Source organism: Petromyzon marinus, chromosome 58 (assembly GCF_048934315.1).
Source record: "Petromyzon marinus isolate PM22_M1 ecotype Great Lakes invasive population chromosome 58, UKy_Petmar_22M1.pri1.0, whole genome shotgun sequence".
Classification (NCBI taxonomy): Eukaryota; Metazoa; Chordata; class Hyperoartia; order Petromyzontiformes; family Petromyzontidae; genus Petromyzon; species Petromyzon marinus.
Window position 1 is genome coordinate 6,350,903 of NC_133724.1, and position 16,825 is coordinate 6,367,727.

The following is a 16,825-nucleotide window of genomic DNA, read 5'->3' on the forward strand; positions in this document are numbered from 1 at the left end:
GTTATGAATCTATGGGTTTATGTGTGAATCTATGAGTATATTTACAAATATATTGGTCTCTGTGTGAGTCTAAGGGTCTCTGTGCAAGTCTATGGGTCTCTGTGTGAATCTATTTCAAGCATCTCTGTGTGAGTCTATGGCTCTCTGTGTAAGTCTATGGTTCTCTGTGTGAGTCTGTGTGAGTCCATGGATCTCTGTTTAGGTTAATGGGTATCTGCGTAAGGCCATCTGGGTCTCTGTGTAAGTCTATGGGTCTCTGAGTAAGTCTATGAGTCTCTCTGTGAGTCTGTGTGAGTCTATAGGTCTCTGTGTGAGTCTATGCGTCTCTGTGTCAGTCTATGGGTCTCTGTGTGAGTCTGTGTGAGTCCATCGATCTCTGTGTGAGTGAATGGATCTATGTGTAAGGCCATCTGGGTCTCTGTGTGATGGTATGGATTTCTGTGAGTCGATGGGTCTCTGTGTAAGTCTATGGGTATCTGTGTAAGTCTATGAGTATCTCTGTGAGTCTGTGGGTCTCTGTGTTAGTCTATGGGTATCTGTGTGAGTCTATGGGTCTCTGTGTGAGTCTGTGGGTCTCTGTGTCAGTCTATGGGTCTCTGTGTGAATCCATGGGTGGATTGTTATTGCCAAACGTGTTGAGTATTTTTTTATAAATATCCTGTACTGGTTATAATACATATTTGCAATTCAGGATTCTGCCAATAGGTGTCCCACCCTTACAATGGAAGTTAAAAGAGTTCTGTAGACACAAATAATCCGTCAATTACAGGCGTAGTCTAGCGATAAATAAACAAGCCTAATAGCCCATTAAAGACGCATTTCGCCGCTCTCCATGATAAATCATGCATCCGTCAATACGAACTAAATAGATAATATATGCGACGTTTCCGGTAATGGGCCTTCTTCATAGCACTTACTGGAATTGGATTTTCGTGAACTTGATTGTTGTTGATTTTTGTCGTCTTCTTCTTGTGCGTGTTTTCAATAATATTCATTCCACAGGTGCTCCCTCCACTTCTAAACATTCGACTCGCGAACTTTCGGAGATACGAACAAACCTGTCCGTATGTCATGAAGATGCCACATGAAAAACCAGTGGCATCTACATCTGCAGAACATGAAGAGCCAGTGGCATCTACATCTGCAGAACATGAAGAGCCAGTGGCATCTACATCTGCAGAATGTGAAGAACCAGTGGCATCTACATCTGCAGAACGTGAAGAACCAGTGGCATCTACATCTACAGAACGTGAAGAACCAGTGGCCTCTATATCTGCAGAACATGAAGAGAGCGTGGCATCTACATCTGCAGAACGTGAAGAACCAGTGGCATCTACATCTGCACAATGTGAAGAACCAGTGGCATCTACATCTGCAGAACGTGAAGAACCAGTGACATCTACATCTACAGAACGTGAAGAACCAGTGACATCTACATCTACAGAACGTGAAGAACCAGTGGCATCTACATCTGAAGAACGTGAAGAGCCAGTGGCATCTACATCTACAGAACGTGAAGAACCAGTGGAATCTACATCTGCAGAATGTGAAGAACCAGTGGCATCTACATCTGGAGAACGTGAAGAACTAGTGTCATCTACATCTGCAGAACGTGAATAACCAGTGGCATCTACATCTACAGAACGTGAAGAACCAGTGGCCTCTACATCTGCAGAACATGAAGAGAGCGTGGCATCTACATCTGCAGAACGTGAAGAACCAGTGGCATCTACATCTGCACAATGTGAAGAACCAGTGGCATCTACATCTGCAGAACGTGAAGAACCAGTGACATCTACATCTACAGAACGTGAAGAACCAGTGACATCTACAGAACGTGAAGAACCAGTGGCATCTACATCTGAAGAACGTGAAGAGCCAGTGGCATCTACATCTACAGAACGTGAAGAACCAGTGGAATCTACATCTGCAGAATGTGAAGAACCAGTGGCATCTACATCTGGAGAACGTGAAGAACTAGTGTCATCTACATCTGCAGAACGTGAATAACCAGTGGCATCTACATCTGCAGAACGTGAATAACCAGTAGCATCTACATCTGGAGAACGTGAATAACCAGTGGCATCTACATCTGGAGAACGTGAAGAACCAGTGGCATCTACATCTGCAGAACGTGAAGAACCAGTGTCATCTACATCTGCAGAACGTGAAGAACCAGTGGCATCTACATCTGCAGAACGTGAAGAACCAGTGGCATCTACATCTGCAGAACGTGAAGAACCAGTGGCATCTACATCTGCAGAACGTGAAGAACCAGTGGCATCTACATCTGCAGAACGTGAAGAACCTGTGGCATCTACATCTGCAGAACGTGAAGAACCAGTGGCATCTAGATCTGCAAAACGTCAAGAACCAGTGGCATTTACATCTGCAGAACGTGAAGAACCAGTGGTATCTACATTTGCAGAACGTGAAGAATCAGTGGCATCGACAGGAGATTATACAACTTTTAAAGCGTGTTTAGTGTACATGCTGTACAACATTTGTAGTAAAGTTGGACAAATCGACTTACGAACAGACCCTCTGGAACCTAACGGAACCTAACTCGTTCGTAAGTAGAGGAGTCCTTGTGCAGCTCTATTTTAGTAGTCATCTGTGCTTGAATGTTCATGTTTGTGATTTACAAAGCGTTATTCTCCAGGCTATAAGACGCACCGGAAAGTAAGAGGCACCCCAGAAACGTATCCCCGGTGTCAATAACAGTACACAGAACTGTTCACGCAAAGACAAAGACAACCCATATAGCCTGTAACAGACTGTAGGGGCAAGTGCTGTTAGCGAGCACCTGTGAAGGCCGGAACGGAACACGAGGGGGTGGGTGGCCAGAACCACGCCCGGTCGCCTTTGTCTCCCTAGTGGCGATGTTTTTTTTTTTACGCACCATATCAGATACTCATTTGAGGCCGAGTAGACCTAGGGGAGGCCCAGATAATCGTCACCGGTGTTGGCCGAGATCAGAAATCAAACCCGGGTCGCCGGGTTTGCAGCGCTGCGCAGCGCCAACCGCTGTGTCACCGCTCCCCACAAACACCACGCCAACACACACACACAGTGACACGTGCCTACTGGATTATAAGATGTACTCTCTGACAGCGAGAGCGGGCGAGGGGGGGGTGATGGGGAGTCGTGCGTCTTATAGTCCGTATGTTGAGAGTCTAATGAATGTATCTTTACGGCAACTGGTGCCTCTGGGGAGACAATATGCACAATAAACTCTGCGAATGTTCACGTGTATTTTGTCCGCTCCTCGATCAAAAATCACTACAAATCTAAACACAAACTCATCACGTGGTAAAATGTCTTCCGTTGTTTTTTTTAAATTTTATTTTTAAACCGACCGTTCCCAGCGCTCGTTATTATTGGCTTCGGTCCAGCAGTGGATAGATCCCGGCCGATCATTATTAGAATGAACGACGACGATTTGTGTTCACGTATTTTGATGCCGACATCAGACGTTGGCTTGTCTCAGCCGAACGCAGTCGTCGTTCAACGCGATGCACACCGTAGCCCTCGCTTAGGCCACGTGCGCGTTCTCGTCTCGGCATGAGCACCACCACCACCACCACACACCCCCCATTGCCATCCCTCCCTCCTGCTCCTCCTCCTCCTCCACACGTGAACTCCCACCGGTATCACTCGCACACCGTCACCGCATCCTCCCCACACCGCGCTCCACCGACTCCCCTTCACCACAGGGTCCGCATTCTCCCTAGCTATGAGTATTAACCCCCCACACACCCCACACACACATGTTGCTCCTGCTCCTACACCTCCCACGTCAACTAACAACCACATCACCACCACCCACCCACCACCATCGCTAACACGCCCCTCCTCCCCACGTCAACTCCCACCCAAACCACCCACCAACACCACCCCCACCCACCAACACCACGAACACGCCCCTCCTCCCCACGTCAACTCCCACCCACCCACCAACCCCACCCACCAACACCCCCACCCACCAACACCACGAACACGCCCCTCCTCCCGACGTCAACTCCCACCCACCCACCAACCCCACCCACCAACACCACTAACACGCCCCTCCTCCCGACGTCAACTCCCACCCACCAACCCCACCCACCAACACCCCCACCCACCAACACCACGAACACGCCCCTCCTCCCGACGTCAACTCCCACCCACCCACCACCCCCACCCACCCAACACCCCCACCCACCAACACCACGAACACGCCCCTCCTCCCGACGTCAACTCCCACCCACCCACCAACCCCACCCACCAACACCACGAACACGCCCCTCCTCCCGACGTCAACTCCCACCCACCCACCACCCCCACCCACCCAACACCCCCACCCACCAACACCACGAACACGCCTCTCCTCCCCACGTCAACTACCACCCACCCACCACGAACTTCCCCTTCCTCCCACCACCGCATTGGCCAAGGCAAAAGAACAAAAAAATCGCTCCTCCTGCATCCTCCATCGCCCTCCCTCCACGCGTCCTCTGCGCGTTCTCAGCCGTTGCGCGCAGTGGCTCCTCCTCCTCCTCGCTCGCTCATTGCAGCGAATCGCCGTGCGGGAAACTCGAGGTGGTGGGTAGTTGGTGGTGGTGGTGGTGGGTGGACGGACGGGTGGGTGGGTTGTTGCTTCGGTGGTGGTTGTTGTGGTAGTGGTAGTGGTGGTGTGTTGAGGTTTGTTGGGTTGGGCCACCATCCATCCACACCCCCCCCCCTCTCTCTCTCACCATCGCTGGAGAATCAGCGAGGGGGTTTCTCTTCCCTTAGTCTTGACGCCCAGATAGGTTTTAGCAGCGCGCCTTTGCCACGCAACGGAGGGGGAAAGGGGAGTGTGCGAGATCGAGAGAGATCGAGAGGCAGACAGAGCGAGCCACAGAGAGAGAGCGAGAGATAGAGAGACAGAGAGAGAGATCGAGAGACAGAACGAGCCACAGAGAGAGAGATCGAGAGACAGAGAGAGAGATCGAGAGACAGAGATCGAGAGATCGAGAGACAGAACGAGCCACAGAGAGACAGAGATTGAGCCACAGAGAGACAGAGATTGAGCCACAGAGAGACAGATCGAGCCACAGAGAGACAGAGATCGAGCCACAGAGAGACAGAGATTGAGCCACAGAGAGACAGATCGAGCCACAGAGAGACAGAGATTGAGCCACAGAGAGACAGAGATCGAGCCACAGAGAGACAGAGATTGAGCCACAGAGCAAGAGAGAGAGAGGGGAAACACGGCGAGACAACTCGACACGCCAGAGCACTATTTTGTTTTTCCCTGTGGTGGTTGGACGATCTCTTTTTTTTTGCCTGCCGCAGTTAAAGAGATTGAGAGGCCGGGGGGTGGGGGAGAGAGAGGGAGGCAGGTTCATTGGTACATTTGCTTTGCGTGTGTGTGGTCGCTTATATCACCGCTCCACACGCCACCACCACCACCACACTTTGTACACCGTGCCGCTTTACAACAGCCACGCCAGAACGCCGGACTTTGCCGCTCTCGCTCCAAGCTTCCGTGTTGAGCACGCTTCGGCGTGGTAAGGAACACGTCGCGGAACGTCGGACGAGAGAGAGAGAGAGCTCGAAGCATTTGCGGGAGTGGTGGGAGGGTTTGTGGCGATAATCGAATCAGCCACATAGAGAGCGACACACAGTGACACACAGAGAGAGAGAGATAGACAGAGAGACACAGAGAGAGACACACACACACAGCGCCTAGCTATCGAGCTGTCTAAAAAAATATATATATTTAAAAAACCGCCACAAAGACAGAGAGACTTGCCCATTCTCGCCCTTTTTAACAGCCTGGTCGGGCAGAGCTCTGCGAGTCGAGCCACCTGAACGCACACACGGAAAGCCACGGGCGTTCAGGCGCAGCTTAACACAGCAAGAAGCGCCGAACGAGAAGAGCACCACCAGCACCATCACCACCACCACCAAACAACCAACCCCACCATCGCCATCATCATGGCTGATACCATGGACGAATTCTTTGAAAATCCAAATCGCTTCGCGCGCAAGGGAGCCCTGAAGCAGAAGAACGTCCACGAGGTGAAAAACCACAAGTTCATCGCCAGGTTCTTCAAGCAGCCCACCTTCTGCAGCCACTGCACCGATTTCATCTGGTGAGCGAGCCACAGCACCCAGCCACTCACCCAGCCACTCACCCAGCCACTCACCCAGCCACTCACCCAGCCACTCACCCAGCCACTCACCCACCCACCCAGCCACTCACCCACCCACCCAGCCACTCACCCACCCACCCAGCCACTCACCCACCCACCCAGCCACTCACCTAGCCACTCACCCAGCCACTCACCCAGCCACTCACCCACCCAGCCACTCACCCACCCAGCCACTCACCCAGCCACTCATCCTACCCAGCCACTCACCTACCCAGCCACTCACGCACCCAGCCACCCAGCCACTTACGCACCCAACCACTCAGCCATACAGCCACTCGCCCACCCAGCCAGCCACCCACCTCCACCCATCAACACAAAAATGGATGTAACAAATTATCATGTTCAAGCGAGATTTTGGGGGGTTTTACCTTCCCTCTAGAACTTCTCGCTGCTGTCGTGGGGTTTTTGTTGTTGTTTGCATCGTTTGTTGTGCTGTTATGACCCCCCCCTCCCCCCCCAATGGACACGTGTGTGGGGGGGGGAGAAAACACACAACCAAAGAGCTTTATAGCTCATCGGATTTCTCCCGCAGCATAACCATTCTGATTTTGTAACAATAGGGTGGTTGTATTCTGTTCAAATATATATTATATATTGTTCAAAGAACCTATCTACGTGACTTGACCGCAAGACCCAACGAATATGAATTCCTGCAGTCACGAAAGCTCTAAGTCAAGATTTGATAGGGTGGGTTTTTACCCTTCGTGGCATGAAAACAATTGCCTTATAAGATGTTAAAACGACAAACAGAATCATTAAACACGCGCGGTGCTTGCGATGAAATTGCATTCAAAACATCAAAACAAACATGCTCTGATAATATCATAAATATATAGGCATTGTCTTGGAAACTGATTGGTCCTCACAGGGGACAGCTTTCTAAGTGAATTAATCGCCGGAAAGGGACAAACATAGTGTCATATGTTGATCCTGGCACACCCCGAGAGAAAATTTCCCTGATATTGCGGTGTTTGTGTTTCGCTTGTTCATTATAAGTACTCTGTGCTGTTAATGCAGTGTCAGGATTCCTTGACAAAAAAAAAATCTGTTTGGTGTTTTAACGTCCTTAACACGACCGTTTTAATTCGCCAGAAAGGGTAACAACAACACCAACAACCCACACCTATTGTTAAATTTTGATACTGGCTAGAAATCTTCCCGTTTTCTGAACCGTGAGAAGCTTTCTTTGGTGTTCGCTTGGGGTTTGTGTTTGGGGCGCGTTTGCGTCTTACGAAAATCCCTCTCGCCGTCGCCTGCATCACCGGCGCCTGTAACAGAGAGGAGGGGGGATGGTGACGAAGATGGGGTGAGGTCGCGTACATTTTAAAACGTTGCTTCGTAAAACCCACGCACCGCCATCCGAGCGCCGATGCCGGTTAGTAAAACAAAAAGGTGGTTTGTCACGTAAACAAAACACGTTTACATTTGGACCTACCCGTCCGGTGATCAACAACAACAACAACAACGAGCATCAGCAGCAGCAGGCGACAGTCACAGAGTTGGAGAGAGAAATCCTCTAGCGGCGGCGACTCCTTGAACTCGAAGCTTTTCGTGACTGCAGGAATTCGTGATTTTATGGGTCTTTTGGTAAAAATTCACAGTAGATGGGCTTCGATCGCAACACGAGCGATCGTTATCAGGATGACGACGATCGCTTGTGTTGTGATCGAAACACGTCGTAAGTTTTTTTTTTGTTCACTAAATTTTCATTAATTTCAACCGATATTCTTGGTGCTTTCTCTAGTCACGTAGCAGGGAAACAATAAAATAATAAAAATATAAAAACAATTTCCCTTCTACGTGACTTTACACCACTGTTATATTCTTGGTTCTTTCGGTAAAGCCACGTAGAAGGGAAACAATAAAATAATACAAATATAAAACAATTTCCCTTCTACGTGACTTTACACCACTGTTATATTCTTGGTTCTTTCCGTAAAGTCACGTAGAAGGGAAACAATAAAATAATACAAATATAAAACAATTTCCCTTCTACGTGACTTTACACCACTGTTATATTCTTGGTTCTTTCGGTAAAGTCACGTAGAAGGGAAACAATAAAATAATACAAATATAAAACAATTTCCCTTCTACGTGACGTTACACCACTGTTATATTCTTGGTTCTTTCGGTAAAGTCACGTAGAAGGGAAACAATAAAAAAATAAAACAATAAAATTCTCACGACGTTTCGACTGCAACACAAGCAATCATCATCAGGTGTGAAAACCACAGCAAGAAAATCAGGTGTGGTTTTCACACCTGATGATGATTGCTTGTGTTGCAGTCGAAACGTCGTCGTGATAATTTTATTGTTCTATATATATATTTTTTAATTGTTTCCCTTCTACGTGGTGACTTTACCGAAAGAACCAAGAATATGAATCCCTGCAGTCACGAAAGCTTTGAATCAAAATGTAATTGCAACCTATCGACGTGACTTTTACCGGAAGCCCCAAAGCGAACACTCCTCCGCGTTCTCCCGGTCTCTTCTTACGCGAAAAGGCAAAAAACGAAACACGATTTTATTTTAAAGAGAGCGACCCGGCCGGCAGGAAGTATGATGACGAGGATGATGGCCATGATGAGGATTTATGCACAATTCCGTGCGAGTCGCCTGATAAAGCTGGTTGTGGTTGTTGTGGTGCTGCAACAACAACAACAAACAACAAACAACCAGCTTCATCGGACACTCGAATTGTTAAATGTCGTCGTTGATTTTTACGCTCCGACGCGCAAGCGGTCAAAGCGCCGAACCCGTGAACTTTAATCGGACTTACGTTCTGACTAAATCTGGCCCGGGCCGGGTGATTGCGGGTCTAGCGACACAACATCTGCGTTTACCACCATCTCGAAATCTGACCTCCACCCCATTAACCAACCCAACCAACCCCACCCCGCTCCATAAACCCCCCCCCTCCACAACCTTCATTCCGCATTTATCTATTTAACTTTTTTGAAGCCGGACATATCTTGGGGCGGGGGACGTTGGAGGGAATTGCCGTTCGTGTTTATTGACTTCGAGCGCCGAGTAAGGGTTTGCCGCGTCTCCTCTGCCCCTTGTCGGGACGCCTCGACCGGACTCTGGTGACGTGGTTGACAACTTAACACCGTAGTAGTAGCAGCAGCAGCAGCAGGGCTTTCGCCACCAATAATGTAAATATTGTGTCGTTAAACCCGCCACCACACGACCACACAGCCCAATTAGTCAGGGGGTTTGTCACGTAAACAGAACGTGCCGATTAGTTACTAGTGGAGCACACACCGCTGGTGTGTTGGAGAGTAAACCCACTACAACATTTACAATCTTAGTGTAGTGTATAGTAGTTTATAGTGTGTAGTGTAGTGTGTAGTGTAGTGTATAGAGTAGTGTATAGTAGTGTGTAGTGCGTAGTGTTGTATACTAGTTCAGTACGAACTGGTTGTGTGTTGGAGAGTAAACCTACTTCAACATTTACAATTCGAGTGCCGTGACCTTTCACCAGCAATAACAACAACAACAGCTCCAGAATCATCCGGCGACAGCCACAGATTTGTGTCCGGCTGTCCGGGTGGTGGCGGGTTTAACGACGCATTTATACTCACGCCATCTCACCCCATAAAAACCTCCATCATGGGGTGTGAGGATTTGTTGGCCAAGCACCTCCATCCACCCCCCCGGGACCGCCTTTGTCTCTCTCCCCATCCACCACCACCACCCACCACCACTGCAATGCTGCTGGTGATTCTTCCCAGGCGGCTTTGTGCCACCTGTGTTTGTTGGTCGTGCGGGGTGGCTAGCTATCGCTGCTGCTGTGCTTTGCAGCGCTTCGAGATCCTCGAAGGAGCGCCCGCTCTACAGATGGAATCGTCGTTATTATTTTTTTTATTTCACATCGGCCGCCGAGTTCCGTGGGGGTAGCTGCTCCCCCCCCTCCCCTCCCACCCCTCCCACCACCGCGGCTTGACCAGGCGAGACGAATTCACGACGGCGCTTGCGCCAGGCTAGGTGCACCTGGAATAGAAGCCAATGGATCCCCCCCCCCCCTCCACGCCACTCTCCGCCGCCCAGCCTGTAAGAGTCCTCGTTGGCTAGCGGCACCCTGCGATGGGCCGCCACTTGGGCAGCGCGAGCGGTTGCGGGGATTGGGCGGCCGAGCACGCCCGGCCGCCTTTGTCTCCCCGGCGGCGACGTTGTTCGCGAACGTGCGCCGCACCGGGCGCTCGAGCTAGGGGCAGGAGCGCTCGGGGACCCCCGGCTGGGATCATCGAGCGTAGGCTCAGAGCCGCCGGGACCAACGCTCCCCGCCTCGAGTCCCAACCCCTGCGGCCTTGACGGACTGTAGGGGGCAAGTGCATGGAGCACGAGTGGGGGTGGGGGGGGTGGCCAGCAACCACGCCCGGCCGCCTTTGTCTCCCCGGACCGCCCCCCCCACCCACCCACCCCGTGGCGGCGGCGATGTTTTTAACGCACCGCACCGGGCCGAGCCGACCGAGGGGAGGCCCAGGACCGGTTCAGACAATCGTCAGCCGGTGTTGGCCGCGGGCGGGTAATCGAACTCGGCTCGCCGGGTTCGCGGCGCGGCGCTAACCGCTGCGCCACCGCTCCCGACGATGACGCGCGCCCGGCACACAGAGACATCCGCAAGACCCCGGGGTCTTTGCGGTTGATGCCGTAAGTCGCCTCTTAATAGTCCGGCTCACTGCGAATAATCGCTCGTCCGCTCCGGCTAAGTGCGAGTATCGATTTGCTACTTGTTGAAGTGTGTCCTTATAGCCCACTACCCCCCCCCCCACCTACCCACTCCACCACCCACCCACCTACCCACCTACCCACCCACCAACTCCACCACCCACCCACCTACCCACTCCCACACCTACCGACTTCACCCATCTACCCACCTAGCCACTCACCCACCTATCCACACCCCCACCTACCCACACCCCCACCTACCCACACCCCACCTACCCATTCCCCCACCTACCCACTCCCCCACCCCCTCACCTACCCACCCACCTACCCACCCCACCACCTACCCACCCCCCCCCCCACCTACCCACCCACCTACTCCACCACCCACCCATCTACCCACTCCCACACCTACCCACACCCCCACCTACCCACCCACCACCCACCCCCCCACCTCCCACCTACCCCCTCACCTACCCACCCCCTCACCTACCCACCCACCCCCCCACCTACCTACCCACCCCCCCACCTACCCACCTCCCACCCCCCTCACCTACCCACTCACCTCCCACCCACCCCCCCCCCCCACCTACCCACTCAATGAAGGAGGTAGCCCAACATGCAAGGGATCCTTCGCCAGCAAAGTCGGCAGGCGGTGAGCACAGCAGCAGCTGGATGAGTGTCTAACGCCGTGTCCCACGTGGTCACTCCACTGCTGGACGAGTGTCTAACGCCGTGTCCCACGTGGTCACTCCACTGCTGGACGAGTGTCTAACGCCGTGCCCCACGTGATCACTCCACTGCTGGACGAGTGTCTAACGCCGTGTCCCACGTGGTCACTCCACTGCTGGACGAGTGTCTAACGCCGTGCCCCACGTGGTCACTCCACTGCTGGATGAGTGTCTAACGCCGTGCCCCACGTGATCACTCCACTGCTGGACGAGTGTCTAACGCCGTGCCCCACGTGGTCACTCCACTGCTGGATGAGTGTCTAACGCCGTGTCCCACGTGGTCACTCCACTGCTGGATGAGTGTCTAACGCCGTGTCCCACGTGGTCACTCCACTGCTGGATGAGTGTCTAACGCCGTGTCCCACGTGGTCACTCCACTGCTGGATGAGTGTCTAACGCCGTGTCCCACGTGGTCACTCCACTGCTGGATGAGTGTCTAACGCCGTGTCCCACGTGGTCACTCCACTGCTGGATGAGTGTCTAACGCCGTGTCCCACGTGATCACTCCACTGCTGGACGAGTGTCTAACGCCGTGTCCCACGTGGTCACTCCACTGCTGGACGAGTGTCTAACGCCGTGCCCCACGTGGTCACTCCACTGCTGGATGAGTGTCTAACGCCGTGCCCCACGTGATCACTCCACTGCTGGACGAGTGTCTAACGCCGTGCCCCACGTGGTCACTCCACTGCTGGATGAGTGTCTAACGCCGTGTCCCACGTGGTCACTCCACTGCTGGATGAGTGTCTAACGCCGTGTCCCACGTGATCACTCCACTGCTGGATGAGTGTCTAACGCCGTGCCCCACGTGGTCACTCCACTGCTGGATGAGTGTCTAACGCCGTGTCCCACGTGGTCACTCCACTGCTGGATGAGTGTCTAACGCCGTGCCCCACGTGGTCACTCCACTGCTGGATGAGTGTCTAACGCCGTGTCCCACGTGGTCACTCCACTGCTGGACGAGTGTCTAACGCCGTGCCCCACGTGGTCACTCCACTGCTGGATGAGTGTCTAACGCCGTGCCCCACGTGATCACTCCACTGCTGGATGAGTGTCTAACGTCCTGTCCCACGTGGTCACTCCACTGCTGGATGAGTGTCTAACACCGTGTCCCACGTGATCACTCCACTGCTGGACGAGTGTCTAACGCCGTGTCCCACGTGATCACTCCACTGCTGGATGAGTGTCTAACGCCGTGTCCCACGTGATCACTCCACTGCTGGACGAGTGTCTAACGTCCTGTCCCACGTGGTCACTCCACTGCTGGATGAGTGTCTAACGCCGTGTCCCACGTGGTCACTCCACTGCTGGATGAGTGTCTAACGCCGTGCCCCACGTGGTCACTCCACTGCTGGACGAGTGTCTAACGCCGTGTCCCACGTGGTCACTCCACTGCTGGATGAGTGTCTAACGCCGTGTCCCACGTGGTCACTCCACTGCTGGATGAGTGTCTAACGCCGTGTCCCACGTGATCACTCCACTGCTGGACGAGTGTCTAACGCCGTGTCCCACGTGGTCACTCCACTGCTGGACGAGTGTCTAACGCCGTGCCCCACGTGATCACTCCACTGCTGGATGAGTGTCTAACGCCGTGCCCCACGTGGTCACTCCACTGCTGGATGAGTGTCTAACGCCGTGTCCCACGTGGTCACTCCACTGCTGGATGAGTGTCTAACGCCGTGTCCCACGTGGTCACTCCACTGCTGGACGAGTGTCTAACGCCGTGTCCCACGTGGTCACTCCACTGCTGGACGAGTGTCTAACGCCGTGTCCCACGTGGTCACTCCACTGCTGGATGAGTGTCTAACGCCGTGTCCCACGTGGTCACTCCACTGCTGGATGAGTGTCTAACGCCGTGTCCCACGTGGTCACTCCACTGCTGGATGAGTGTCTAACGCCGTGCCCCACGTGGTCACTCCACTGCTGGATGAGTGTCTAACGCCGTGCCCCACGTGGTCACTCCACTGCTGGACGAGTGTCTAACGCCGTGTCCCACGTGGTCACTCCACTGCTGGACGAGTGTCTAACGCCGTGTCCCACGTGATCACTCCACTGCTGGACGAGTGTCTAACGCCGTGCCCCACGTGATCACTCCACTGCTGGATGAGTGTCTAACGCCGTGTCCCACGTGGTCACTCCACTGCTGGACGAGTGTCTAACGCCGTGCCCCACGTGGTCACTCCACTGCTGGACGAGTGTCTAACGCCCTGTCCCACGTGGTCACTCCACTGCTGGACGAGTGTCTAACGCCGTGTCCCACGTGGTCACTCCACTGCTGGACGAGTGTCTAACGCCGTGCCCCACGTGGTCACTCCACTGCTGGATGAGTGTCTAACGCCGTGCCCCACGTGGTCACTCCACTGCTGGACGAGTGTCTAACGCCGTGCCCCACGTGGTCACTCCACTGCTGGATGAGTGTCTAACGCCGTGTCCCACGTGGTCACTCCACTGCTGGACGAGTGTCTAACGCCGTGTCCCACGTGGTCACTCCACTGCTGGACGAGTGTCTAACGCCGTGCCCCACGTGGTCACTCCACTGCTGGATGAGTGTCTAACGCCGTGCCCCACGTGGTCACTCCACTGCTGGATGAGTGTCTAACGCCGTGTCCCACGTGGTCACTCCACTGCTGGATGAGTGTCTAACGCCGTGCCCCACGTGGTCACTCCACTGCTGGATGAGTGTCTAACGCCGTGCCCCACGTGATCACTCCACTGCTGGACGAGTGTCTAACGCCCTGTCCCACGTGGTCACTCCACTGCTGGACGAGTGTCTAACGCCGTGTCCCACGTGGTCACTCCACTGCTGGATGAGTGTCTAACGCCGTGTCCCACGTGGTCACTCCACTGCTGGATGAGTGTCTAACGCCGTGCCCCACGTGATCACTCCACTGCTGGACGAGTGTCTAACGCCGTGCCCCACGTGGTCACTCCACTGCTGGATGAGTGTCTAACGCCGTGCCCCACGTGGTCACTCCACTGCTGGATGAGTGTCTAACGCCGTGTCCCACGTGATCACTCCACTGCTGGATGAGTGTCTAACGCCGTGTCCCACGTGATCACTCCACTGCTGGATGAGTGTCTAACGCCGTGCCCCACGTGGTCACTCCACTGCTGGATGAGTGTCTAACGCCGTGTCCCACGTGGTCACTCCACTGCTGGATGAGTGTCTAACGCCGTGTCCCACGTGGTCACTCCACTGCTGGATGAGTGTCTAACGCCGTGCCCCACGTGGTCACTCCACTGCTGGACGAGTGTCTAACGCCGTGTCCCACGTGATCACTCCACTGCTGGATGAGTGTCTAACGTCCTGTCCCACGTGCCGTGGGGGGGGGCCCTGGCGACCTGCGGCCGAGGGGGCCGCGCTTGCGAGCGCGGCCCCCTCCTCTAAGGGGCTCCGTGCCGTTGATCGTTGAGGAATCGGCGGCCGCCCCCCTCCCCTCCCCCCCCCCCCCGCCGCATCGTAGTTTCGTTCGCCACAGTGCATTGTGGTTCCTGGAGTTAGTTGTTCTGTTTCGACTTAAAGCTTTCGTGACCGCAAGGATTCGTCTTCTTTGGTTCTATTCGGCAAAGTCACCACCACATAGACTGGGAGTAAAATAGTAAAATAATAAAATAATACAATAAAATTCTCGCGACGTTTCGGCCACAACACAAGCGGCCTTCATCAGGTGAAAGGGGACAGACCCGTGGGGACGACTAAGAAGCCCGCTTGTGGTGCGGCCCGAAACGTCGTGAGAATTTAATCGTGTTATTTTATTTTATTAATTCATTATTTTATCATCATTCTACGTGGTGACTTTAACCGAAAGAACCAAAGAAGATAGTTTTTTTTTTATAGGAATAGGTTTTACGCTTTTAACTGGCACACAAACTGACACCTTTATTCAAGGCATCATGTTTGCAATAACCACAACACAAGCAGTCAAAATGCAAACAAAAGAGACAACTCTGATAATAATATTTGCACTGTCCTTGAATTTGATTGGTCCACAGCCGAGACGGCTTTTCTTAGAGCCTAGTCTCCACTGGTGTTGGACCAGAAGACGCCAAAAGGCGTATCAATAATTTCGATCGATTTAAGACGTCCGTCGTTTTGCTACTTTCTTTTTTTTAAGCGAGCAAATAATATTTTGCGCTTAAGAACAACAACAAAAATATATACATTTACAATTAGTCCTCCCCCCCTCCCCCGCCCCCCTTTCCCCGACCCCCCCCGTGCCTATATAAAGCCACAACGGCGCAGGTACATTTTTTTTCTCACCTGAAGACGGACACCTGTGTCGCGACCGAAACGGCGTGCGTATCTTTTATTTTATTATTTTATTTTGTTTTTCTCTTCTCCCTACGTGACTTTACCGAAAGAAAGCAGGCGGCAATAAACAATTCGATTCTTTTCGATTTAAAGCTTTCGTGACTGCAATGATTCATCTTCTTTGGTTCTTTCGGTAAAGTCACCACGTAGAATGAGAATAAAATAATAAATTGAGAATATTATTGCGTTATTTTATTTTATCAATTTATTATTTTATTCTCATTCTACGTGACTTTACCGAAAGAACCAAAGAAGATGAATTCGATTCTTACTCATTGGTTTTTTTTTTTCGGTAAAGTCACGTATGTAGAAATATACAGTAAAATTATATTAAAATATAAAAACAATCACGACGTTTCGATCACAACGCAAGCGATCTTCGTCAGGTGTCAAGAACAAATCACGGAGGTAAATACAACAAAAAGATGAGAGACGAGAATTCAACAAACCTGAAAAAACATTATGTGAAGCACATCCAGTCAGGCCAACAACACAGTTTAACACTTCCTGGCGGACCACGAATTTCAGAAGAGTGTTACATTTCGTGTTCAACCTTTGTATTGCACATACCAGCATAGATAGAATGAAAAAAACGAGGTACACGGTCAGTAGAAATACATATACAAGTCCACCTAGAGGTAAGGAGGGAGGAAAGACGGACAGGGAGGCAGAGAGAGAGAGAGGGGAGGGGGTCAGAGGGATGAACAGAAGCTTAAATAGTAAATAAGGTTGGAGGGGGGGAGGGGCCAGAGCGAGAGCGGCAGCTCAAACACGCAACATCTTACACATACAAAACGGCAGCTCAAAAAAGGACCACCTCTTGTAAATACAAAACGGCAGCTCAAAAAAGGGCACATCTTACACGTAATTTTACAACGGTAACTTCCCCGTAGAAGTGTGATAATAAAGTATTAAAGCTTTCGTGACTGCATAAA

General features: G+C 52.4%; 1 protein-coding gene and 1 long non-coding RNA gene across 5 annotated transcripts in view; both read left to right on the top strand.

Moving 5' to 3' along the window:
- The window catches only part of LOC142905739 (uncharacterized), a 30,984-nt gene extending 27,737 nt beyond the window's left edge, over positions 1-3,247 (top strand). For both annotated transcript variants that reach the window (XR_012929767.1, XR_012929768.1), the window contains one exon: positions 1,003-3,247. This is a non-coding gene — a long non-coding RNA (uncharacterized LOC142905739). The remainder of the gene's footprint in view (positions 1-1,002) is intronic.
- Positions 3,248-4,629: 1,382 nt separating this feature from the next.
- Positions 4,630-16,825, top strand: part of LOC103091824 (protein kinase C alpha type) — a 285,955-nt gene continuing 273,759 nt past the window's right edge. For 2 of the 3 annotated variants that reach the window (XM_032976052.2, XM_076052886.1), the window contains exon 1: positions 4,630-6,122. In XM_032976052.2, the coding sequence (XP_032831943.1) occupies positions 5,965-6,122 (158 nt within the window). In that variant the 5' untranslated portion in view covers positions 4,630-5,964. The remainder of the gene's footprint in view (positions 6,123-16,825) is intronic. The other variant, XM_032976051.2, reaches the window with a different exon arrangement.